We start from the raw sequence: 25,972 nt of genomic DNA, 5'->3' as shown, positions 1-25,972 counted from the left end.
ATCCTGGATTTTCCAAATAGTCCAGATGTAATCACAAAGGCCCTTAAAAAGTGGAACAGGAATGGATCAGCCGTACCCTTTAACAAAAAGCAGAACAGGAGGTTGGAAGAACAGTCAGAGAAATGCAATGTTATGGGCTTTGAAGAGGAAGGAAGATGCCAGGAAGGAAGGTAGGAATGTGGGCAGCCACTAGGAGCTGGAAATGGCAAAGAATGGATTGTCCCCTAGAGCCTCCAGAAAGGACTGTAGCCCTGTGAATACCTTGATTTTAGTCCACTGAGACTTATGCTGGGCTTTTGACCTATGGAATGGTAAGATAATAAATTTGTATTGTTTTAAGCCACTGAGTTTGTGGGAATTTTTACAACATCCTTGGGAAATTAATACAGGTGGTCAGTTCAGGAAGGCTTCATGGAGTAGGTAAATTTTGGTAAACTTCTGAAGGGGCATTATTCGTGGAGAAAAAGTAGAGGAGATAGATGTTGGCATTTGAGTTTACCAGAAATTTTTTTTTTTTTAAAGTTCAAGGCTGCATAATACCTATCCAGAATATTTATACTTAAAAGTCAGAAGAGTAAAACAATGTTATGTAATTGTTGCTAAATTCCTCACTGAAGTCAGAGGCGAGGAATGAATTCTCAGGAATTTTTCTCAGTAATGTTACTGGAATTGTGTGCAGCATCACAGATTTGAAGGCTGACAAAACACTTGTTTTACCTGGTTGGTTTTAAATTACTTAAGTCAGCAAAAGAAGCAGATAGAATCTTCAGCTTCCACATAGCCCATCATCTGCCCAAAACCTGGAGCTTACTATTCCTATCACTCTCCTTTAATCAGATCTATAGACTCTGCTGATTTCTTTTCATTGCATCCTCCCCCCCCAAAAATGGATCTTGAGGTGAGTGCACATGCGCATATGCACACACACACATAAACAGACAAAGACAGAGACAGAGAGGGCAAAAAGCTTTGCAATGTACACTTAGTCATTCAAATATATATACTGAGAATCCATCAATGAATGAGACAGACAAAGCCCCTGTCCTCCTGAAGTTCACAGCCTGAAGGATACAGACAAGTATTCAGGCAATTTATAGCAGAATAGAAAAGATAACTTACTATGAGAGAACATAGAAGGGGCAGCTGACTCGGTCTGGGGATGGAAAGAGAGGACTGCATCAGGGGAGGCTCTCTGGAGAAAGATAACCCCAACTCCACTCTTTCTCAGAGTGTGGTGCTTGGGTCTGCAGCAGCAGCACACCCTGGAAGACTGTGAAGCATGCACATTCTCAGGCCCTTTAAGCCAGATGTATTAAGCTTAAAATTCTGGGGATGAGACACTGAAAGCTGCGATTATCAAGCCCTCTAGGTGATTCAGATACAGGCTAAAGTTCATTGAGAACCAGAGCATCATACCTGGGCTGCACAGTAGGATCACTGGGGTCACTTTTATACCAGACTGATGCGTGGCCCCACACCCATAGATACTGATTTAATTGGCCTGGATCCCAAAGCCTGGGCGTCAGTATTTTTTAAAACCTCGGGTGATTATTATGTGATTTTAATGTGTAGTCAGCATCGAGACCACTTCTCTAAGGTGACAGCTGAAGCATAAGTTAGTCAGGCGCTGGGTGCTGGGAAGAGGGCAAGAAGGGTCTCAGAGGTGGGTGTGCCAAGGCTCAGATGTAAGAGAAAGCCCGATGTGGTGTGTCCGGGGACCTGACAAGGCCGGTGAGTACACACAACAAAGCTCTATGGCTTAAAAGAAGGTCCGTAGCTATAAGTTTGTGTTGATTGCAGTACTTCTTAAACTTGAATGTGCATAAAAATCATCTGAGGATCTCATGGAAATACAGACTCTTATTCCGTAAGTTGGAGGCAGGGAACTGGAGATTCTGCATTTTTAATAAGCGCAGTGATGCTGATGTTGCTGGTGGCTGCGGACCACACCTGGAGTGACAAGGTTCCGTTGCCCCAGCTTCCCCTGAGCACACATGCCAGAGAGAGGATGGGGACTGCAGAAAGATGTATCTGTGTACTGGCCCCAGGGCCCACATGCGGGGACCCAGCTGGAGTGAACTGCGGGTGCTGGGTGGGTATGTTTTGAGGGTAGGGAGGAAAGACGTAGCCTAGCACAACCTCTCAGCCTGCTCTTCCGATGATTACCCAGCAAGGTCGTACTGCCTTTAGTTCAGCAGTAGCTCCCCGCACCCCCCGCGCCCGCGCCAGTCTAGCTGAGTGCATCGCCTGGCCAGGCCAGCAGACCGGCTCATTAAGGGACCGCTGGAACACTCCGTAACGTGCCAGCTAGCCAGGGAGGCGCTGGCCGAGGGGGGCCTTCCTGGGACCCGTCTCCCTCTTCCCACCTTCCCTCGCTGACGGCGTTGTTGCCTGCGGCAGCGCCTCCCCCTGCAGCAGCCCCTTGCACTTGGCTCGCACTTCTGGGCGCTGTCCATGGTTGCGGCATCTCTCGGCGCGCCGCGTCAGGAGGCGCAGCGGGGCCCTGCCATTGGTGGAGGAGCCCCTCGCCATCCCCGCACCCCCGCCCCCGCGCCCGGGTCCCGGGGCGTGTGCCAGCGCGCGTGGCGTGCGGGGCGCTCCCTGGGGCTCCCGGGCGGCACGCCCACTTTCCTTATTAGGGCGGAGTCGGGCGCCCGGAGTGGGCGGCGGGGCGAGGGGTGGGGCGGGGAGCCCTGGACAGCCTCAGCCGCAGCCGCCTCCGAGCGGCGCGAGCCAGCGGTCGGTCGCTGCGCCCGAGGGGGGCCCTTTCCCGCGACCCCGCTCCTCTCCCTCGGGCCGGGATCTTCCTCTGTGCCCCTCCGGGTACCCCTGGTCCAAACCCCTCGCAACGACATGGAAGAATTTTTGCAACGCGCCAAATCTAAACTGGTAAGTTGAGGGAGCGAGGCTGTGCGTGCGTGCGAGCGCGTGTGTGCTGGTGGAGAGGTGGAGAGGAAAGGGCGTTGCAGCAGAGGAGGAAGAAACAACTTTGCTACTTAGTTGCCAAGGTGTGCGGGCTGTCCCCTGGAAAGAATCTTTGGAACTCTGGTTCTTAAAGCAGGCAGTCCATCTCCAGAATCCTCCACTACAGCCAGACAGGGTGCAGAGCTGGGGGTGGTCGTGGGCTGGCTGAAGTTGGGTGCCTTGTGTCCAGCTTTGGTCCCTTTGGCCTAAGGATAGAGAGAGGCAGATCCAGCCAAATCTGCAGTTTGCTCCTGAAGGCTAGGAAATGAATGGGTGTGGTCCTCGTCGAGAAAAGGAGTTCAGTCTTCGCAGATGCAGTATGTGTAGGTGTAAAAGGAAAAAAAGAGTCCCTTAGGACTGTACTTGAGCTGGAGGTGACAAAACGTAAGTGAGAAAGTCAAGGTGCTGATTAGGAAGGACAGGTACGAGTGTGCCGTTTCCGGGGGCATCCACCACGTAGAGCTTGCTCTGGCGCAGGAGTTAGGGACAGTCTGTCTGGATTGTGTGTCTCTCCAATCCCTGTTCACATCTGTAAATAGGGGCAGAGGCAGAAGGGGAAAGCCCTAACTGCTGCTGGTGATGTGGGGATTGCCAAACTATTGTTCTCCCAGGAGCAGAGCAGCCTGCTGGCCCATATTTTACTGTCTCACCGTCCAAACAGTGAGTAGGTAATTTCACTGTGTACGTCCACAGTTGCTACACATTCTGGAACAACAGACTTTAGCAGTTTCCTAATTCCAAACTGTTTTGGCTCTCCACGATACCAGTCATGAACATAATGGAAATGTTTTTGTTTCAGCACTTAAAAAAAAAAAGCCTGTGCCCACTTAGAAGCAATATGTTTAATGAACAGTAAAAGCACCTTTTATGGGCCTGGCATAGAAGGAAATGCATAATTTATGGTGCCTTTAACCTGTAAACCTTCATAGAAGCCAAAATATAAAGTCTGCATTAAGGCAACATTTCAATCACAAGGCAGGGTATTTGAAGGGTTATTACTGTAACTCATTTATCCTCAAACAACAAAGTGGGTGCAGGGAGGGAGGGCCCCAAGGTGCCGAACCACCATTCAGAGTATAGATGGAAGTGTGATCCTTACAATGATCTAACTGAAATATCTTTAAAAAGACTGTGAAAGTTGATGAATGCTAATATAAGAACTTTGTTTTCTACCTTAAGTCTCTCAGGGAGTTGAATGTTTCTGGAGTTTTCGGAATTAAGAGTGTTTGTGATCATCTGTCTTTATTATAGTTTTACTAGAGCATGTGAATGAAAATACTTATTGCAGAAACTCAAGTATTTTGCATTTCTTAAAGCATAAGCACACACTCTGCTCTTTATCCAGTAATGGTTGAGAAATGTTCCAAAATGAAAGTCAATTTTGACAACTTTGTGTGTGTGTGTGAAAAAGAATGGTGATTAATGGTGAATGTGGAGTTCTGGACTGCACCTGGGATCCACTCCTATGACATTCATTTTATCAATATTTTAACAGTAAACATTTAGATTGTGGGGTCTGATGTGAGCAAGAGGCTTATCTCATTTCTGAAGAGCAATTGCTGGGGTGGAAATTTCCCTATTTCAGAGTAATCAGCTGAAAGTAATGTGTAATTTATTTACCGAGTCCCTTCATTAGACAAGCAATTGCTCTACATCATTAAAAAAAAAGATAGGAAAAAGAAGCAATTGTTTGAGATACTGTTATCAGTTTCCTGTGTTAGCCAGAAGAATAATTACTGTTAATTTTATCTTTTCTGAGAATAGATGTCTTGCTAGAAATCATAATTAGCCTTTCACATCCAGCCACCGCAAAAGTCACTTTTAGTCACTTTTGGTGTCACATTTCTCCTGATAAATTACAATTTCTAGGTAATAAAGTTATGACTTCATATGGAACATTCAAATATAGTAGTAGATAACATTTTGCTTTGCTTTAGAGGCTAGATAACCTTTACCCTGGAGAAAAAAATTAAGTCACTAATTATGTCATTTACTTGTGAGAAGTTTATTCATAATAAAAAGGTAGGATTTTCTAAAATTCAGCTAATCCTTTGGAAAACATTTTAAGGAGAAGAAATTTATCATGCCGGTTTTTACTTAAGCCTTATTAGACTAGAATTAGAACTCAGGAGTCATTATGGTTAAGCTGTTTTTCATTAGAAGTTGATACAGATTTTAGGTATATGATACATAAAGAAAAGACTAATTGCTAGTTTTTCCCCTACATGTTTGACTTATTGCTTTGATAATCTGTAGGCATGATATATATCTTTTAATGGTTTGAAATAGTCAATGCCCCTTCCAAAGCCCTAACATAACTTCATTTTCATTAGGGCTATCCAATTCCAATAGACCAAAGGGTCTTTAAAATTACAAAATGGGATTGCTGTTGGCCATAGATAGAATCTCCAATAATCAAAATATTGGAAAAACTGTGTGCCTTTTTTTCTAACTAGGAACATTTATTATTCACCTACCATTGTGAAAAACGAGGAAGCTCTCCCATTCTAGGCCAGGCCCTTAGGTTGAACAGAACTCTTTGAAGGAAATGGGGTGTTTTGAATTTTTATCAGGTAGTTTGGGGCTCATTTCCATTGAAACTGGGAGGTCACGCTCTCAATTCTATTTTTCATTCCAGTTGGTCCTACTAGTCCTTAAATTGAGACAGATTCACTGGCATAGTCCCATCCTTCTTTTCCCTAAATCTCCCCTTCTGGCACCTACCCTTCCTTCCTGAGAATACTCAGTATTTATCAGGAATGGCAAAAGTAAACTCCAGTGTGACTTCAGATGTATCACCCCCTCCTCTGTCTCAATTGCTTATTAAGTGAGCCTGCCTGCCTTCTCCCTGGTTAGGACAGGCGTGGGAGCTGGAGTGCATTTGTAAAACCCTTAGTTGGAGGTGGGAGGCAGCAAGGGAGGTAGTTACCCCTTCCAGGCATGGTCTCCAGAAATGATAACTTCTTGAAAAATATGGAATGACAACTATGGAATTGACACAAGGCTTGTTAAAACAACAAGAATGGTGGAGCCATCTTGTTGCCGTCTGACAGCCGTCTGACAGCAAGACCCCGAGCTTGTCGAGGTGGTAATCAGAGAGTGACGCTTTTTAGCTGGGCTCACTCCCCCAACGTGAGAACCCAGCTATATTTCTGATCTGGATGCTCACTAATAGAACTAGAAATGAGAGTGAAAACACATTTTCTTTTTTCTCCTGCAAATGCTCACCGGGCTTTTCTTCTGCTTGCCCATTCAGAGTTGGACTAGGGACAGAAATCAAATCCTATAGTCCCAGATCAGTGCATAAGTCTTCGTCATGCTTTCCTTTCTTAGTTACACCATTTCTATGGTAAGAGAAATTGAAGGAGGCTAGGGATTGAGGGCTTCCTGCCCTAGGCTGTGATTTGGGAAATGTCCTCCACTTTTGTAGTGGTCAGCTTAGAAAAGTATTCAGGACAAGGACAACCTCATGGCAGTAAAAGGTCCAAGTTCCCTTGAACTTTGGGGAAAAAATGAAGTAAATGAGGAATCATCTGGAGATAGATACAGCCCTGGAGCTCTGGTTGGCTGGAAGCCAGGGTCCCCATGCTGGGGACTCAGACTTGTGGCTGATCTTCCCTCACTGCCCAGATGCCACCAGCTGATGTAATTCAAACAGTTGCTCAGAGGTGGGGTTCACTGCAGCCCACATGCCCTAAGATGTAGGTGATGAGCCAGCGGGGGTTGAGGGGAGGATGGTCAGCTGCCACATGCAGGATACAGGGCACATCAATGTCCCAGGAATGCTGTTTTCAATGAGAAAGTGGAGAGAGACAGTCACCACTGCAGTTTGGGGGATGCATCTGCTACTTCAGCCGTGACAGCTGCAGATGAAGGGCTCATTTCTGCTGCGGGTATTAGTCAGGACATGGGCTTCTATAGACAAAAAATTCTGGATGACCTGAATGTCAAATTATACTCTGTGGTATGTGGCATGGGGACAAGAAACATATTCAAAACTCTAAACGAACAACTGCATTAGAGTGGATACAGGAGATGAGGTTTAAGAAAAAGAAAGAAAAACACTGCAGCTTGTCTGCAGGATAACCATCTTGATTAGAACTGAAGGAATATATTCTTCTTGATTTCTTATATGGGAAGAAAGTTGTGCATGCCAATAAAAAAAAGATCTTTAAAGGGAATGCATTGTAGCTTTTAAAGGGCTGCTGTAGTGACTAGGGATGATGGAGAAGCTGGCAGAGTGTTTCATTTCAGGAGCTGAGCTCATTCCGATCGGAGACCACGGGATCAGCTCCAGCTCCAGTGAGAGAGAGGGCAGGTGCTCCTGAGACTGTGACTCTTGCCAGAGCACTTATGAGCAGGAAACTCAGGAATCCACAGCACTTCTGTGAATGTGCGACCACCCCCTTAGGGCCTGATGAGGAATGAGCCCCCGATTGCTTTGGGCCTTGGGTCAGCTCCATTTCCCACTGCCCAGGCATGGAGACCAACAGCTGCGGGTTGTTCCAGTCCCAGGACCTTCGGAGAAGAACCAGACGTTTTTAGTGAGTTGATCTATCTCAAGAGAATAGAAGTGCTCACTGTCATTCAGACAGCACCTTGGGTCTTGGAGGACATATGATCACGTGAATAAGCCCACGCTTTGGTCAGTGACTTGGGGAATATTTTATGTCACCTAAGTAAAAAGCTGACAGCTTTGGTATAACATGTTTGTTTCTATGCAGCATTTATGTGGGCAGATATTCACAGCATTTTGGGTTTGGTGTTCCAGTCTGGGGAGCTCTTGTAAGCAGTGGAGGCTTCGTGGTAGAGGCACAATTCTTCCTGGCACTCACCTAGAGTGCTACCTGAGCAGAGAAAAGAATGAGGGCAGAATACTTGTGTCTGGGTGAAGGCTGCAGAAGAGGGAAGAACATCAGAAGACCAAGAGAGGTAAAGGACATGGCGTGGTGTTGGCCATCAATGCTTCTTGAACCCTGGAGATTATGGGAGAGTCATGGAGTTTGGGGTCTTCTTTGAAAGGGACCTGGGGAGGGGAAGGGCTAATGTATTCAGGAGGAGGCATTTTCTATGGACTTTGGTATGAATTATGCCCTCTGAATTTGTGCAGTACACATCTTACACAGTTGTTCATGGCTGCTCTGCCAGGTGCACCAAAGTAGCCTACTCAAAATCTCTGGCATTATCCCAAATCCATTTCTTTCTGAGCCCTGTGGCTTTGGGCTTTGGTTTCTAGGGAAAGGAAACCTTTCTTCTTGAGGGCTCTTATGAGGCTAATTAGGCTCTGGATTGCCCTGAAAAATCATACCCACAAAGTCTAGGCTAGAAAAATTAAGCTGACAACACAGCTTTGGTTCTTAATCTGGAAAATGGAATAATGATGCCCACTTTGCAGGTTTGTTATGGAGCCAAAATGATGTACGTACGTCCCTTAGCACAGAATTTGGAACAGTGGGGGGTCTCCCCACTTGCCCCCAAGCCAGTCTCTCCTGCAGTTCCTCATCTTAGCCAATGGGACCATTCATCCAGTTTCTCCAACTGGAAACTTCCTTCTCCTTCATCCCTTCCCCCACCCACTGTATCCCAGGCATCACTCACTAAGTCACCCTGAGGACTCCAATGGCTGGCAAATCAGTCTCCAAAAACTATTCTCATCCTTATGCCAGGGAGATCATTTTGAAAGCATCTTTCACAGCTTCCCCTCTACCCTCCTTAAAACCTCATGATCACTTTCCCTTGCTCTTAGGAGAATGGGCAGCACTCTTAGCACGACCCTGGGATGTGGTCTGGTCTGCTAGCCGACTTCTTCTGGCTTCTCCTCCTGCTCTCTTTGGCTTAATTAACTCCTACTTCTTCTTCAGACTAGAAGAGGAAACAAGCCTCTTCTGAATGAGCCCTCTCCACCCCTTACTCCGGGAGTCAAGTCAGGAATTTTGGCAATGTTTTTAGATCACTTATCTCTGCCTGTCATTGTATCTCTATCAGGCATATTTCTTTGATTAATACCAGTTTGGTGAGAGTAGAGACCAGGGTCTGTGTGATTTTGTTCATTATTGTGTCTCCAGTATCTGGTACAGTTCCTGATGTTTGGTCTTAGTTTTAATCTTGTTATGCTTGTTTTAATGATTTTTTTATTTTAACCTGTATGTGTCTTTTATTTTAAGTGGTTTACCCTTTAGGTCACTGGCAAGACTAAATACATTTTACAATGATGTGTAATGATCTTGAATATATTTTGGCAACACGTCTTGTCTGGTTCAGGTTCATCTACTCACATTTGAGAATGAGCTTTTTTAGTAATAGAGAATCTAGTGAGAGGGGTTCAAAACAAGTAGCTGAAAGCAGACATCAGCACAGTCCAATCTTTTCTGTGTTCTCATCCTTGATGATTGGTGACCTCCGTGGGAGCAGCAGTAACCACACATGCCTGTGTGTGAGGCAGCCCATGGCAGCGGCTCCCTGCCCTAAATTAGATCCTGGGAGATTTTTGTAAAGCATGAGTTGTGGCTCTGGGAGGACCTTAGGAAGACTTTTGTCCTCCTTCCTACGTCCTGCCCCCTAAATGCAGTATGGCATGGGGGGTGATTGTGTGGGCAGATGCCTGGTTTCAAACTCTGACTTCCATTTTTACGTACTAGTCACACACTCTTAGCCTCCCTGAGTCTCAATTTCCTCATCTGTAAAATGAGAACAATAGCAGTCCCCTCAAAAGGCTGCTGCGGGTATACGTGTACTGAGACAGGGATGTGATTGCCATCCACAGGAACAAAAATATGAAAAGGCCACCAGTGGACAAGAGCCAGGAAGCCTGATTTACATTTCATAGAAACAGGGACAATTCTTAGCTCCCTATAGTTCAATTAGAATTTCTTGACTATCTCTCTTAGCTCTAAGAGATGTATTTTTTCGCAATAACTCCCACAATGGTCTTGTAAGGTAGGGATTAGTCTCCTTTTGCAGTTGAGGAAACTGAGGCTCAATGACCTAAGAAGTTTGCCCAAGATTGTATAGCCAGTAAAGAGTAGAGCTGGAGTTTGCTCCCAGATCACCTGACTCCATCCAGTGGCAGGACCCTCCCTCTCAGAACATAAGTCCCTCTTCCAACAAGATCTCCTGGAATGTCTCATTCTCCTTAAATTAAAAGTGAACAACCTGACAGGTTTATAGGAGGGTTGGGTGGTAAGTTAATGAGATTGCACACACACTGTTGACTTTGACCCAAGAGAAGTTCATTCCTCCGTGTTGCCTGTTTTATATTAAAAGCCCTCAGACAACAGAGTAGTCAACTAATGTTATGGAAACCTTGCTATGAGAAAACTATGGCATTAGGCCATCTGTGGTGTGAATAAATATTGAGATTTTTTTCACTGTATACCCATTTGAAAAAAAAAAGAAATGACCAAAAAACTATTTGGAGAATAAGGTACCTGCCGTGTACCAGCTTTTAAAGTGACTAGATATAATGTGGGCACCTGGTGAATTTTTAATAATGAGAATGCATTTCAAAACGGGTTTAAATGTCCCTTATTTGCTATTAAAGTTGTTAGCACAACTTTTGGTCTTGCTGATTTCTTCAGCAAAGAAGAAACTTGCCAGTCTCTCATTGGTTGCCTTAAGGATGACTTTGATAGATTGATTGGAAGGTGGCCACACGGCTAGGAAGAAGAGCCGCATTAGAACACAGCTCTGGGCTCTTGGTTGTGCCAAACCTAATGTGGCTCTTGAATCTGTTGGTTTGGTGATGCCCCAGAAAACTGTTGGCTATGTCAGAGTGAAGGAAAAGGAGGAGGAAGGAAAGACGGAAGGTAGAGGCAGAATTGGAAGGGAAATAGGAGGAAAGAGAGGGATAAAAGGATTCACGGGGGACCAAGTCTGAGAAGTAGTGAGGCATAGAAGAAAATCTTTCCAAAAGTTAGGATCTGATGAGTTGTAAGTGCAACAGTTCTTATATCTGAGTTCACTTCTCTGGCAACATCAGCTGCCCCAAAGTCATAGGAAAACTGAGAGTTAGGCAAAGGCAGCTAAAATTGGCTATTGAAAACCCATCATTAAAATTAGTTCTTTTCTCACAGAAAAATTCCCCAGGCTCTATCTCTGAGGCTATTTGTGAGATGATACCTGTAACACATTTAGAGCAATGCTGGGGGCCCAGCAAAGACACACATGCATTAGCTACCATCATCAATGCTATTATTTAACATACACTTTGCCACAATATTCAGAAACTTGGTTTTCTCGCAAGGGGGTGATGGAAAGAGAGGGTTCCTAGAGGCTATAATCACTCATAACTTATGATGGGGGAATTGTACGAACAAAACCAAAATCAAACAGGGCTTATAAGAAGCAGACCCAGGCCCCCAACAAGTACCATTCCATTTGGTTTCAGGTAAAGTCTTAAATGCCTGCACAGCCTCTGGAAGGCATAACATCACTGAGGTGAAGTACGTACCTGATGTTCATAGTAATGACCCTGAATAATCAGGGGAAAAAGGTGACTTAAGCTTAGCATCGTGTTTAATAAGAAAGATGTAGTGCATGAGTGATTTCAGAAAAACTTCCCACTCAGATAATTAAAATAGGAAAAAAACTAGAAAAGTCATTGTCACATGGAGGATAAGCTTCGGTTGTCTGGCAAAGCCTCTTGTCCTTGAGTGAAGCCAGATATGTGAAACGTCATGATGTATAACAAGTGACCATGAGTCAGGACAGAAGGCAATCGTGCGACCAATGTAAGCCGGATGCGGGGAGGCACAAATAGGCCCTGAGCTTGTGCAAGATGTGAGCAGGCCTATGCCCACACCCAGCCTCAGTCAGGAACTAAATCTGGTTCTGGACTCCAGAGAAGCCACGGTAATGACCACAGGCATGTCAAATAAGGTCCCCGAGAAGAGCCCAAGAAGGAGGGTCAGACTGCTTATGGCCTTCCAATTTTCAGAAAGATTTTCCTGGAAGAATTCCCATTTATGGGAACCATCTCTTTCCTTCAGTTGAAAAAAACAGGACTTTTAGGGTGAATGGCTTTTTTTTTTTAAAAGGAAGTCCATCCATTCAATAAGGTCAATTTTTTTCCTGCAAAAAAATTAATGAAAGGGTGCAAAAAGAGAAACATGCATGCTGGCCTCTTGCTCTCCAGGAAGCGCAAAAGCAGAAGTTCCTCCTGAATGTAGAAGCATGCTGCTCCTCTCTGCATGCCTCATACACATTTTCTGTAGCATGTGGTGGTGCTGGCTCTAAGAGGACAGAAATGTCACGGCAGGTGGACAGATCAGCTGCTCCCTGCCACGGGTATGTCTGACAGGACAGGACATGTGTCCGGCCATTCCCCCAGAAAGGCAGTGTCCCTTGGCTCCTCTCCAAGGAGGCAAGGGGGCAAGTCCCTTCCTGTCCCCCATTCTTTTTTTTTTTTTTTTGAGATAGAGTCTCGCCGTGTTGCCCAGGCTAGAGTGAGTGCCGTGGCATCAGCCTAGCTCACAGCAACCTCAAACTCCTGGGCTCAAGCGATCCTACTGCCTCAGCCTCCCGAGTAGCTGGGACTATAGGCATGTGCCACCATGCCGGCTAATTTTTTTTCTATATATATTTTAGTTGGCCAGATAATTTCTTTCTATTTTTAGTAGAGACGGGGTCTCACTCTTGCTGGTCTCGAACTCCTGACCTCAAGCGATCCACCTGCCTCGGCCTCCCAGAGTGCTAGGATTACAGGCGTGAGCCACCGCGCCTGGCCCTGTCCCCCATTCTTGATTCTGTACACTTCCACCTCTTCCCTGGCCTTTAGCAAGCTGTGTTGGTTTGCATGCAACATCTCCTGGTCGAAATACAGGGTAGGATTCTCTCACCCTTCATGGGCTACAATATACTTCCAGACTTCTGGAGTTACTTTGTTTTGGAAGGCTGGATTCTTGCAGGGAAAGGAGGGCAGTCTTTCAACTAACTGATCCTTGTGGATTTATACAAACCTAAACTTTGATTCAGGTTTTGAGTGTTTACCAAGAACATTGAGATATTTTTTTCCCCTCTGTTTTTAGAGATTGTGGGCAAGTTGCAAACATGGTCTTAGGAAATGTATACAGATCATAGTAAAAGATAAATAAGACGGAGACATTTTATTCTCTAGCTGAATATTTCTTCTAGTATTTCATTGTGAATCTTCTTTTTAAGACCCTAAAATAAAGCCGTGCACAAAGCAAAGCTGTCTCCATGGCTCTGACTGTAGGCGCACTTGCCATTTGGCTGATACTCATGGACTGTGGCCTGAAGCATTTCTACTCTTGGCTCCAGTCTCCAGGAAATCCAGAATAAACTCAACGTGGTGGATACAGATCAAAATGTCATCCCATAACTGGCTTTTAAAACATTCTGAAAAATTCATTATCCCTCCAAACCATACAATCACTTTGAGCCTTATGGGGGAAAGCATGTATTTCTTACTTCCATGGAATTATTTCATGCCAAAACAGCCTTCTGACCAAGCATGACATCTCTGTAAAAATCAATACACACACAAAAGTTTTCATAGCTAGCATTTTTGCAGACTACTTTGATGAATCCTGTAAACATTTACTACTCTTGGCCCATTTGTGAGACTTCTGCTCTCAGCAAATTTATGCTCAGCCACCCTGCAGATAGGAGCCACCAGGATTCTACGTGTTTAAATACAGCATCCTATGGCCTCGTCTTTTATTTATGATTTCTTGATGCGTAACTGTTAGCAATTTTAACAATTATAGAATCTCACACCCTTATGTTTGAAACTATTATAATGTCATAGATCTTTAACATTGGGACAGATGATTTTAGACTTTGTCTATTTCAGCCTCCTCGTATTATGTCTCAGGTTTGCTTTCTTTATAAAATAATAAGTAAGCCTTAAAGCAAACCTGGAAAGCAGAGGAAAGCTAAAAAATTACCCATAAATAATAAAAATAAAAACTAAATATAAAAATGACCCACTTTCATTGAAGCATGACTGTTGGTAATATTTTGGCAAGTAGTTTTCTTAGTCTTTCTTCCCTGTACGTAAGATTTTAAAAAAGATAGCCATATATTCCAGTACCCTGATTTTTATTTTACTTAGCATTATTTATTAAATATGTTGCTATTTTATTTCATAGTATTCAGAATCAACATCTTAAATGATAGAATTCAGTTTAACTAATAAGATACACTATGGTTAAATATTTTGATTGCTCCCTTTTTTGCTATTGTTAATTACACCATAATAACCATTTTTTGTACTTAAAACATTTTATCCTGTTTAAGATTATGTCATTAAAATAGCTTTCCAAATATGTAATTATTGAGACAAAAGATATTAATATTCTTATGCTACTTGATAAATATTTCCAAATTGATTTCTGGATGAAATATCTCAGATTTCAAGACTCAGAGAGGTTCGGAGAGGTTAACTAGTCCCATAGTACATTGTGACAGAGCCAAAGAGAGATTTCAGGTTTCTTGAAACCTGGGTCTGTGCTCCTGAGAAATTTGAGAGACTGTACAGTATCTCAGGGAGAGGACTGTGCTGATTTTGTAAATCATGGATCTGAGCAAATAATCTGAAGCTGCCTGGCTGCTAAATTAAGACAGTCATAACACACTAGGCTGCAGCAGTTACAGCTCTGTTAATGAGATCATGAGGTAGATTCTAAATAGAGAGACTACTTCCTCTTTTTCTTTTTACTTCCTCTCTCAAGTATTTCAAAAGGACTGGGAGCAGTAAAGCTAATTGCTCTTATGCTTAGTGAGGTAATTCAGAACGCAGTATTGCACTTCATAACTGCAGTCACCTATGTGATCTTATTTAAACAACCTCTGGTAGGGCACATGTTATATTTATGTCACAGGTGAGAAGAAAAAGGCCAGAGAGGTTAAATCCAGCCTTGCCCAAGGACACAGAGCCCGTAAATGGCAGAGTCAGGCATAAATTCTGTGTCTTCTGATTCCTAAGCATTTGTAGGAACAAAAAAATTGATTGATATTTTCAAAAGATAGTTTGAAGGTCTCATTGAGAGTTTGGTGGTTTGAATTCGTCTGCATACAAGAAAATGGTTGACCAAAAATATGCGGCATTTTTCCTGGAGGAGACGTGCTGAAGCTGAGTTTTCTTCGGCACAGGAAAACAAGCCTGTCAAGCTTTGGAGTTTCATGTGATGGACTCTGATGTACAGTTTGCAAGAGCAAGATTAATGAATGTGTCATTGATGGAAACATGCTGAGCTTCACAGGCCCTAGAGACCAAGTGTCATCTGCAATGGGAAGGAGGTGGCTGAGAGGCAGGGTCTCTGGAGGGCCCATGGGCATCAGCTGACATACCTGTAATGGGGCAACAGGTGACTGGATGTCACTGTCATTGATTCAGTTGAGAGTTCTGTGTAATGTAGGGAAAGAAATTTAATTGCCTATAACATGAGTTTTTCCCTGCTACAGAGCAGCTGTGATTCCATCACATTCTCTTTCTCTTTCTCCTCCGACCCCTCTCCTCAACCGTTTCTCCATTTGGATCACACTCACTAACTGCCCCAAAGCCTAAATGCATCCCGCATAGATGCAATCGGAGTAATTTTAATTTAGTGCTGTTTAATGTTGCTTAAGCTGAATGCTTCTCTTTCAAAACCGGCTCTAAGAAACACATACATCTCCAGACCAACCTTTCTTATAGTCATAGCATGACAGAGGCCACATGATTGCTAAATTCACTACGCACGAAGATGAAGATGCATCAGATATGTTGGTCTGTGGATAGAGGTCCTGAGTTCCCTGTGTTTTCCAGTCTTTCTTAAGAGCTTTATTAATTCACACTGGTGAAAAAGGGGCAACATCCAAACATAATGGAAAGAAAATTTAGGGACATGGAACTCAAGATTAGTCTTGACTTGAAATTCTACACTGGTGAAAATTTTAAATTGATAGTTGTCCTAAAAGCCTAACATGATTTTTTTAAGGAGTCTATTGTCTTGTCTAACAGGATGATTTGTACACAGTACAGTAATTCCTTTATAGAAGTGGTGTTGGGAAGCTTTAATATATGCCAAGGGAAATATACTTGGGGTGATATTTTCTTGTAAGTGCCGGGTAAGAGTGGAAATCACTGACTCTGAGAGACCTAGCTACATAGTTGTTAAATCATGCACATCTGCTAAATAATTAGCATGCTGTGGGGCAGGAGGCTCTTTAAGTAAATCCTTGTGTGCTGCAACTCCTACCTGTCCAACTCCTTTCTCAATCCAATTTTGCTTTAATTTAAAGACACTGAGCAGGAAGCATAGAGGGCCAGGTAGGCACAGTCAGATCAAACTAGTGTTCTGCCATGCCTTGCCGGGTCTTCTTTCCTGCCCTCATGTTTTAGAACATCTTCATGTTGCCTCTTGTCCCTACCAGTTTCCCCTCAGTAAAACCTGCTCTTGGTCAGCACACCAGGGAGTTGTCATCGATCAGTATTTACTCTGCAGCTACATATGTTATTTTATTTGGCCTTCAATTGCAATCCTCTGACACAGGCATAATTATGCCAGTTTACAGCGGGGAAAACTGAGGCTTAGAGAGATCAAGTAACATGCTTTTGGGCATACAACTAATAAATGTTGGAGCTATTAATAAATTTCTAGTATGGTAAACTTGAGAGTCTTAGCTTGTATTTCTATTTCAACACACCGCAGGGACATAACCCACTTATTTCAGGAAGGGTGGTCATTCTAGCAGCACTGCTTAAACTTCCTTGTGTGTAGGAGTCATGGGGGCCTTGGTGAACTGCAGACTGATTCAGTGCAGTTTGGGGTGGGGCCTGGGATTCTGCACTTCTAACAAGCTCTCGGTGATGCAGATGCCCCCAGACCCCTATGGTTTGAGTAGTGAAGTTCCAGAGCATCAGTTCACTGGGAGGCAGAGGGTACCACTCGTGCCCCCTTTAAAATGCATTAGAATCGGAGGGGGCTGCACAGCTGAGAGAAAATGCCCCCCAAATGGAAATGGAACACCCCTCCAGAGGTGGTGGCTCGCTGCAATCACACTGCGGTGAGATGCCTGCTATGCCGCATGTCTTCTAGGATGTTAAAATCAAAGTCAAAGCAGCAAATCTGCAGCTATCGTGTTTCAGGTGAGAGAATTGGTCTGGGAGGAGACAAGGATCTTTCTGCAGTCATGCCACACAGACAGCCATTGGTTCTAATTCCCCATAAGGCAGGCCCTGCAAGTACCACATGTTTCTAATACGTGTTAAAATGGTTTCATATCTCTTATGCTTTCCCCATACAAAACACAGGCCTGTGTGGCTTCACCGTGCCTGGCAGCAAAGGAGGGGTGATGAGGACATTGACAGGCTTTAGGGAGGGCCTGGGAGACGACAGCTGAAGGAACTGGCAGTCTTTTAGAAAATTGTCCCAGGAGTAAAGCATACCAGTGGCCCTTTCCCACGGACTTACTACAGGAAACTTAATGCTTGAATGAGACTTTTTTTCCCTCTCAAGCCCACTCACAGTTCCCCTCACCACCTTTTGGGCTCTCTCTTTCTTTATCTAAATTATTTAAAATTTTTCTCCTTGTTATTTGATGTCATCTTTCTGGCAGTCCTTTTGACATCTGGATGGCCATTTGGTTTCTGTTTTCTTGTCCCCCCCTTCCCTATTGTTAGCGGTGCATGTTTTTATGTGATACTTAGTTATTTATGGTGTTCCTCTATTATTCATGCTTTTCGTCCCTTGTTGATGGCTTTTGCTTAGTCACTCTGCTTCTCTGATGTGTGCTTTGTTAGTACGTCCTTTCCTACCGCCCCTTTGCACTTTTCTATTCCTTTTCCCTGACCACAGAATTCCGTTTCTCTTAACACAGTGAGGAGCCCAGTGGGAGCTACATGAGGCTCCCAAGAGTGGCTTGTGGAACTTTGTGTAGTTTGGGGGTGATCAGCAGGCATCTTGGAGGTTTTTTGAATCATTTTAGGTACTGCTCCGTAGCAATCAGCTTTCACTAGGTTATGCTGTGGTAGCAAAAATCCCTGAGGTCGGTGGCTTTCAACAACAAAGGCTATTTCCTGCTCATGTTACAAGTTGCTGAGGGTCAGCTGTGGCTCCAAGTGCCTGCTGCGTGCCGGAATGCAGCTGCCTGGGATATGCTGCTCTAGTGGCAGAAGAAAAGAGTCAGAGACCTGGCGGGATCCAGCAATGGTGCTTAAAGCTTCTGCCCAAAACTAGAACAAGTCACTTCCACTCATACTTCATCAGCCAAAGTAGGCAAGAACATGGCCAAGCCCAATAGCAGCAGAGTGGGACAGGCAGGTACTGCAAGTCACATGGCATCACAGAGGGACGTATTATCATCCTTTTCCGGGAAGGAAAGTTAATAATTAGGAATAATGTCGCAATCTACTAAATGCTGTAAAGCTAGAATTCACCTTGTCGAGTGGACACTAGACAGAACCACGCTTGCATTCTATTAATGGTTATATCAGTGGGTAGATTGGTACCAAATAAAACTTTAAGAAACATGAGATTTTGGAGACAGCTTTTTAACATTATTAATCAATGACAATCTCCAGTAGTTATTTAGTCATTTCTTACACCTTCAGATGAGGGTTGAGTGGAGTTGTTTTCATGGCCACATTTGGGATGACTTCAGGCTGCATCTGTGACTCAAGTTAGGAATTTGAGGAAGCTGGATTAATTCCTGTGGGTTACCAGGAAGCATTTAGGGAATAATACTGCCTGGGAAAATTCTTTACCATCTCTGTGCTTTAGTTTCTTTGTATACAAATTGGGAACAATGATAGAATCCTCCTTATAGGAGATTTTGAAGATCAAATTGAATAGTATCTGTAAAACTCTTAGAACTGTGTTTCATACATAATAAAGATATTTGAATGGGTGCTTTGATGATGATAATGATGATAATTTTACTACTTAGGTATCTGAACCCTTGAAAAATATATTGGGGATCCCCCGAACTACCAATTTTAGAGTCAATAGACAACCAGAGTTATGTTACATGTAACCAAAATGTTGTACCCCCATAATATTCTGAACAAATAAAAAAAAAGAGGCTGGGTGCGGTGGCTGACTCCTGTAATCCTAGCACTCTGGGAGGCCGAGGCCGGCGGATAGTTTGAGCTCGGGAGTTCGAGACCAGCCTGAGCAAGAGCAAGACCCTGTCTCTACTAAAAAAATAAAAATTATATAGACAACCAAAAATATATAGAAAAAATTAGCGAGCCATGGTGGCACATGCCTGTAGTCCCAGCTACTTGGGAGGCTGAGGCAGAAGGATTGCTTGAGCCCAGGAGTTTGAGGTTGCTGTGAGCTAGACTGACGCCACAGCACTCTAGCCTGGGCAACAGAGTGAGACTCTGTCTCAAAATAAATAAATAAATAAATAAATAAATAAATAAATAAAAGATTTCCTTATAAATAAATAAAAGCAAAATTAACACAGAAAGTAGGCCTTTAAATTTCTGGTCTCTTGTAAAAACTAGCCACAATTTCTCTTAGAGAAATTCATCTCTGGGTTGTGTGCTCACCCAGTCCAGTCATTGTGTGGAGTGAAAGTCCTTTAAAAGTTGTTAAAGTTCTTGGTTTATGCGGTGCCCACAGTGCATTTGGGGCTTGTCTGAGTGAGGACAGTTGCATGGTTTGCTGGGAAATTCGAAACAAGGGCAGAGAGAAGAGGCTTCTGTCCAGAAGTCACTGGCTTGACCTTTGTGGAAATGGGTAGAGATAGGCAGGTTAGTGCTGTGTGGGGAGTTTACCAGTGAACAAAATGAGCTTCTGTCCTGGACTTTTGCTTTTGTCTCACATCCCATCAACTGAGCCTGAGAGCCTTAAGGTGAAAAGAAAGGAGCAAGGGTCATGGAATCAGAATGTCAAGCCCAATTACTTCTCAGCTGTGTGAACTTGGGTATGTTCCTTAATCTTTCTGGACCTTGGTTTTTTCATAAATGTAATATTATGTAGTATTTATCCATCCTGACCATGTGGAAGTGCATGATAGAAATTCACTAAATAATTTTATTTTCACAATAGCTCTACTTGGTAGGTACTATTATCTCCATCTTGTACATGGGGAAACTGAGGTAGAGAGAGGTGATTGATGGTGTATTTGCACAGGCAGGAAGGGGCAGAGTCAGGTTTTGAACCCAGGCAGTCCAGCTCCAAAGTCTACATTCATACCCAGGATGATTTGCTGCTGCTTAGTGCAGTCAGCAATTTACCTGGAGTTGCTGCTCTGAAGGTTAAATCTGTTCATCTTTTCTAAATCCCCCATCCACTATTTGTCATGTATGAAGTAGATGTTCAACAAACATCCATGGTTATTTCCCTTCTCCTACCCCAATGTCCTTTCATCTAACCTGATATACCCCAAGGAATCAGGACTAGTGGGTGCCTAGGAATGGGGTGAGAGATCTTCAGCCCTAGTTTTCCCTGGGCAAAATGTCACCTGGCTCTCAAATTCACCTTGTCTCATTTACTGCATAAAGCTTTCTTTAACTTTTCCAGCCTTTATGCCACCAAGTTAGAAGGTATTATGTCATCTTGTGAAGCAAACCTCAAATTGAAAAGAATAATGACATAGTTTGGTGTTTCTTCCATATCCTCATATGAAACCTCCTATTCCAGTAATATGTGAATAATTTTTATATGTATTTTAAATCTGCTTTGGATGTCATCTGTCTCTAAAAATTCATTTGATTTTTCTGCTTTATCCCACATCATGTCAAAGTGGGAAACTCCTCCTTCCTCCCCTTGGGGCAATTAACCACTAAGCCAAAGTGTGGCTCCTACAGATCAGCTGCCATAAAGGCATGACAAACCTTTCCAGTGATGCTGTTTTCCTAATTCTGCTTCCTCTTGCTGATGGTTAGGTTCCAAACTGTCCCTGTGACTAGTGCCATGTGCCAGAGGCAGAATTTTGCCGTGGAAAAGCAATGGCTCCAGGGAATAATGAGATGTGGGTTTTAGTGCTTTCCCTTCTAAGTAGAAACAGTGTGACCTTAGCAAATCACTGACCTTTTCTGGAATTCTGTTACTTCAAGTGCAAAATGAGGAGCTAAGGTTAGTTCAACTTTTCTAAACTAGGGGCTCTAGTATTTTGAGGTCCCCCAAGCAAGGATCCATTTTAATTTTTCAAAACTAATAATGCTGTTAAATGGTAATAAATCCTTCCAAGATATGGAGTCCATAGAGGAAAGGCAAAATTAAAGAGATCTTTGGTGATGGAAGACTGAGAAACAAGAATCAGTTCTTGTTTATTTTTCTTACAGCACTTTTCATGTAGTCAATCAGGCATATTATTCACATCTGCAAGCCTTAGTTTTCTCATCTGTAACAGGGGGATAATATACAAACTGTATTAGGGGTTCAGAGGATTGCTCTGAAGATTAAATGAAATTGTGCATGTGAAGCACTTAGCTAGTGGCACTCAATACATTGTAGCCTGTTTCCCTGGTTCTTCAGTGTGGGTTCCAATTTACCCAAGGAGAATATTTCAGGTTAAACCAGCTCCCACCAGATTATGTCATAAATTTCCTTAACTCTAGAGTGGACCCACGTTTCTTTAGGTTATGGTAAATCCAAGGATGGACCAGTTAATCCCCACTTTCTCAGGAAATCATGTGTGTTTTGTGCAAGTCCTGCAGCTGGTTATGCCATAGACTGGTAACATCTGGGCTCAGCTGGAAGTAGGCAGGTAGGGAGAGGGGAGAGGAAGGGTGAGGAAAACATGAAGACCAAAGTTGCTGGAGCAGAAAGTGGCATTCCTAATACATACTGTTTATTGCTTGCATACCCTCAGTGATAATTGCTACCATTGTAACCAGGACTTACTATGTGCCAGGCACTGTGCTTAGTATTTCTCATGCACTATCTCTTTGAATTTATCTCTTAGCTGCTCTATGAACTCCTCTATCTATTGGACAAAGCCAGTCATAAGGCCAGCCCAGATTCAAGGGGTGGAGAAATAGACCTCTCTTGATGGGAAGAGCTGCAATGTCACAATGAAGGGATGTGGAAAAAGAAAGGGGCCATTTTTGTAATCGATTTGCAAGTCTCCATAGTATAAATAGTACAAAAGATCATGCATTTCCCTGGAGTAACTTCTACACCCAAGAAAAGGTGAGTCAGGTGTCAGATGCCTCCTTGTATCTTGAATTCCTCATATTACACATGGAGTCCAAGAGGCAATATAACTGAAATGTAGTCCCATTGTTTGACATACTCAGGAGCCATATTGTACCTATTTGGAGAATTTTGTACTTTCTGAATTCACTTGAGTTCTCATATTCGAAACAACTGCCAAGCTGAGATTGTCACTTACCTGTTATCTCAAATCTTTGCTAAATGCTATGTGGTTAGTGTAGTACCCAAGGCTGTAAATATTTCTGCTAGCTTTTCCAAGGGAGAGAGAATGAGTAATGAATCTTATCTTTTAGAAGTAATCAGAGTCTTGGCCTATCAATTCATGAAAATGATTATTCAGGGCTGAACAGTATATCCAAAAGGTGGGATGTTTTGTATTGTAGGAAGTAAGGTGGATCATTGGATGACTTGAGGTGGTTCATTAATTTTTTTCTATTTGTGTCACTGGCTTTCTATATTTAGTAGTGATAATACAGTTTTTTGAAATAATTTTGCTTATAGGTAAATGTGAGTCAATTAAAATGTAAGCAAATAATCGAGGTGGTCTAAGGACAGGGCAGAAATCATGGAGATGGTATGTGAGTGATTCTTGGTCAATGGAGCCGTGTGTACAAATGCCTGGAGAAGCAACCCCCTCATTCAAAGTGAGAAAAGTGAGAAAAAAGAGGAAGTATCAGGTATAATACTTTTATTATCAGGTATAATACTTTTATTATCAGGTATAATGAAAGTATTATACCTGATAAGGAGCAGATCTGGGCTCTGAGGTAGGCCTCCTGCCTCAAAATTATCCCTCTCCCTGCTATTCCAAATTGCTCATTTCCTCTAAATCAACAACCTGAAGTAAACAAAAATTACCTACATGTGCAAACATATATTTTATTGGGAAAGGTTACAAAATGAATAATATTTCCTACCATTTACAATTAAGCACTTTATATACTTGGTGATGAGAATGGTGATTATAATCATCATACATCAGGTTAATAGTCACCTCAGTATTTGGGGGAGTTGCCTCTTAGTTTTTTGTAGACTCATGCTGTAAACAGAAATAACTCTGTGCACAGTTGAAGTCTGTAATGTACTGTATATGCTTTGAGATAAATATTACCTTATAAACATATCCTTGTGTATCCACATTAGATTAGAGAGATATTTTCTAATCAGAGACCATATATTTACCCTTAAAAAATAGATGATAGCCCAGGCATTGGTGGATCATGCCTGTAATGCCAGCACTTTGGAAGGCTGAGATGGGAGGATTGCTTGAGGCCAGGAGTTTGAAACCAGCCTGGGCAACATAGTGAGACCCTGTCTCAAAAAAAAGAAAAAAAAAGTATAGGTGATCATGAAAAAATTAAAAATAAATGGTGTGGAATGAAGTACTGATACATGTTACAATGGGTTGAACCTTGAAAAAATTATATTAAATGAAGGAAGCCAGTCACAAAAGGTCACATATTGTATGATTCCATTTATATGAGATGCCCAGAACAGGTAACTCTGTAGAGACAGATTGTGGATGGGTGGCTGCCAGAGGCAATGGGGAATAACTGCTTAATGTGTACAGAATGCCCTTCTGGGGTGATGAAAATGTTTGAGAACTAGACAGAGTGGTGGGTGCCCAACACCACGAGTGTACTAAATGCCAGTGAATTGTTCAATGGTTAATTTTATCTTATGTGAATTTCACCTTAATTGAAAAAATAGATACATACATAAAACCTACTCATATATACTCAAACACAAGCCCAAGCATGACATTCTTGCTGTTTTATTAGTTCAGTACTTCTCAACCTTCTTGGTTTCAGGACCCCTTTACACTCTTAACAATTAATGACGGGCCAGGCGCGGTGGCTCATGCCTGTAATCCTAGCACTCTAGGAGACTGAGGTGGGTGGATCGTTTGAGCTCAGGAGTTCAAGACCAGCCTTAGCAAGAGTTACACCCTGTCTCTACTAAAAATAGAAATAAATTAGCTGGACAACTAAAAATATATAGAAAAGTTTAGCTGGGGATGGTGGCGCATCCCTGTAGTCCCAGCTACTCGGGAGGCTGAGGCAGAAGGATTGCTTGAGCCCAGGAGTTTGAGGCTGCTGTGAGCTAGGCTGATGGCACGGTACTCTAGCCTGGGCAACAGAGTAAGCCTGTCTCAAAAAAAAAAAAAAAAAAAATTAATAAGGATGCCCAAAAGCTTCTATTTATATGTGTTAATGTTTATCAATATTTACCACTTTAGAAGTGAAAATGGAAAAAAATTTAAATATTTATTAATTCATTAAAAATAACATAAACCCATTTTGTGTTAACAAAATAACATTTTATTTAAAAAAGTATATTTTCCAAAACAAAAAAACTTAGTGAGCAGCAGCTAGTTCAGCTCACAACTCAAATAATCTCACAGTTGCTTTTACTTCTAGACAACTCTTGATTTTCAGAATGCCAAAAACAAAAAAAATGTTGTATGCATACTTTCCATTTTACCACAGAGTATTAAAAATGACTTGTGTACTTGAGGTTTGAGATTTCATTAAATTAGTAATTTTTACTGTTTCATCAAGGAATTCTCAAGTGAAACTGGCAATTTTGGTCCTGTGAGGTCATGGCTATGGAGAATACAGAGACTCCTGGTATAATTTGTTGCCACTGCCTTGATCCTTGCTAAAGCTCTGGCAGTTTTACCCACCAGTGCTTCTGTGCAATGTCTATACAGTGAAAAGCCATCAGTGCCAGTGTCTACACAGCAAAAAAGACAATGTTTTCTAATTTTCATGAAAATAGACTTGACTGTGCAAGACCCCCTGAAAGTGTTGCAGGGATTTCCAGGGGTCTGAGGACCACAAACGAAGGACTCTTTGATTCCTCGCAGTGAAGTACAAGACTGTGAATTATGTGTACTTAAAACATGCATAGCTTTAAAAAATGATAGGCTTCTTTCTTTAAAAACTGAGGAATATTTACAGTGGAAATAAAAAACAGGGCCTCATTTTAATCAAATTTTGGATCCTTTTCTCTGATACACTCCCACCTCATGGTCTTTGCTGAATCCTTTGCTCAGAATGCTTCTCTTCCAGATCTCCAGACGTGTGATAATTCCCTCCCTCACTTCCTTTGGGGCCTTACTTAGCTATTACTCCAGGGAGTCGTCTTTGGCCACCTTACCAAAAATAATTGCCTCTCTCCCAATGCGCAGGCTCATAAACACATATGCACAAACTATTATCCTTCCTTGTTATTTTTTTCTTAACATTTATTCCTGTATGATGTACTACACATTTTATTTATTTATTTAGTTTAGTTTCTTGTTCTTCATTACAATATAAGCTGCATAAAAACAGAGGTTTTCATCTGTTTTGTTAACACCTCCTAGAATAGCGTCTGACACATTAATGTTCAGTAAACATTTGTCAAATATTGTCAAATATAGCGTAGACAATCCCAACATGTGTTCTATAAGATGTGCAATGGAAAAGAATTTTATGATCAAATAAGTTTGTGAAGCCGCTACCCACCCACACCAACCTCAAACACACAGAGATTTGTAGTGAACTAGTATGAAGCATCTGAGAGGGCCTGTGTTATGGACATGTCTTTAAACATTGTTAAACTCAATGGTCTTCCAAATTTTTTATGAGCATTAGCTGGAACACGCTTTGGGAAATGCTTTCCCATATGCAGCCTCTTCGACTCACCTTTCAGCACGATTCTGAGGGTCAACTGGGGTAAAAGCTATGGATTTGCTTAGTATACCCTGGGGAGCTATTCCAACATAAGATATTATCATTGGTTCATCCAAGTGGAAAATACAGAAATATATCGTTTCATATTTCTTAGTTTCGTGTGCTGGTAAAACATTTTGGTGATACCAAGGATTGAAAGAGAAGTCTTTGCAT

At 42.5% G+C, this 25,972-nt stretch overlaps 1 protein-coding gene across 1 annotated transcript in view; it reads left to right on the top strand.

Moving 5' to 3' along the window:
• The first annotated feature begins 2,625 nt into the window (after positions 1-2,625).
• PRUNE2 (prune homolog 2 with BCH domain) overlaps positions 2,626-25,972 on the top strand; it is a 252,700-nt gene continuing 229,353 nt past the window's right edge. Inside the window, exon 1 of the mRNA XM_045562595.1 lies at positions 2,626-2,889. Within this exon, the coding sequence (XP_045418551.1) occupies positions 2,854-2,889 (36 nt within the window). The 5' untranslated portion in view covers positions 2,626-2,853. The remainder of the gene's footprint in view (positions 2,890-25,972) is intronic.

The sequence above is a fragment of the Lemur catta genome, chromosome 10 (genome assembly GCF_020740605.2).
Source record: "Lemur catta isolate mLemCat1 chromosome 10, mLemCat1.pri, whole genome shotgun sequence".
Lineage (NCBI taxonomy): Eukaryota > Metazoa > Chordata > Mammalia > Primates > Lemuridae > Lemur > Lemur catta.
Note: the sequence above shows the minus strand (reverse complement) of the source record. Positions and strands in the feature narration are given on the sequence as shown.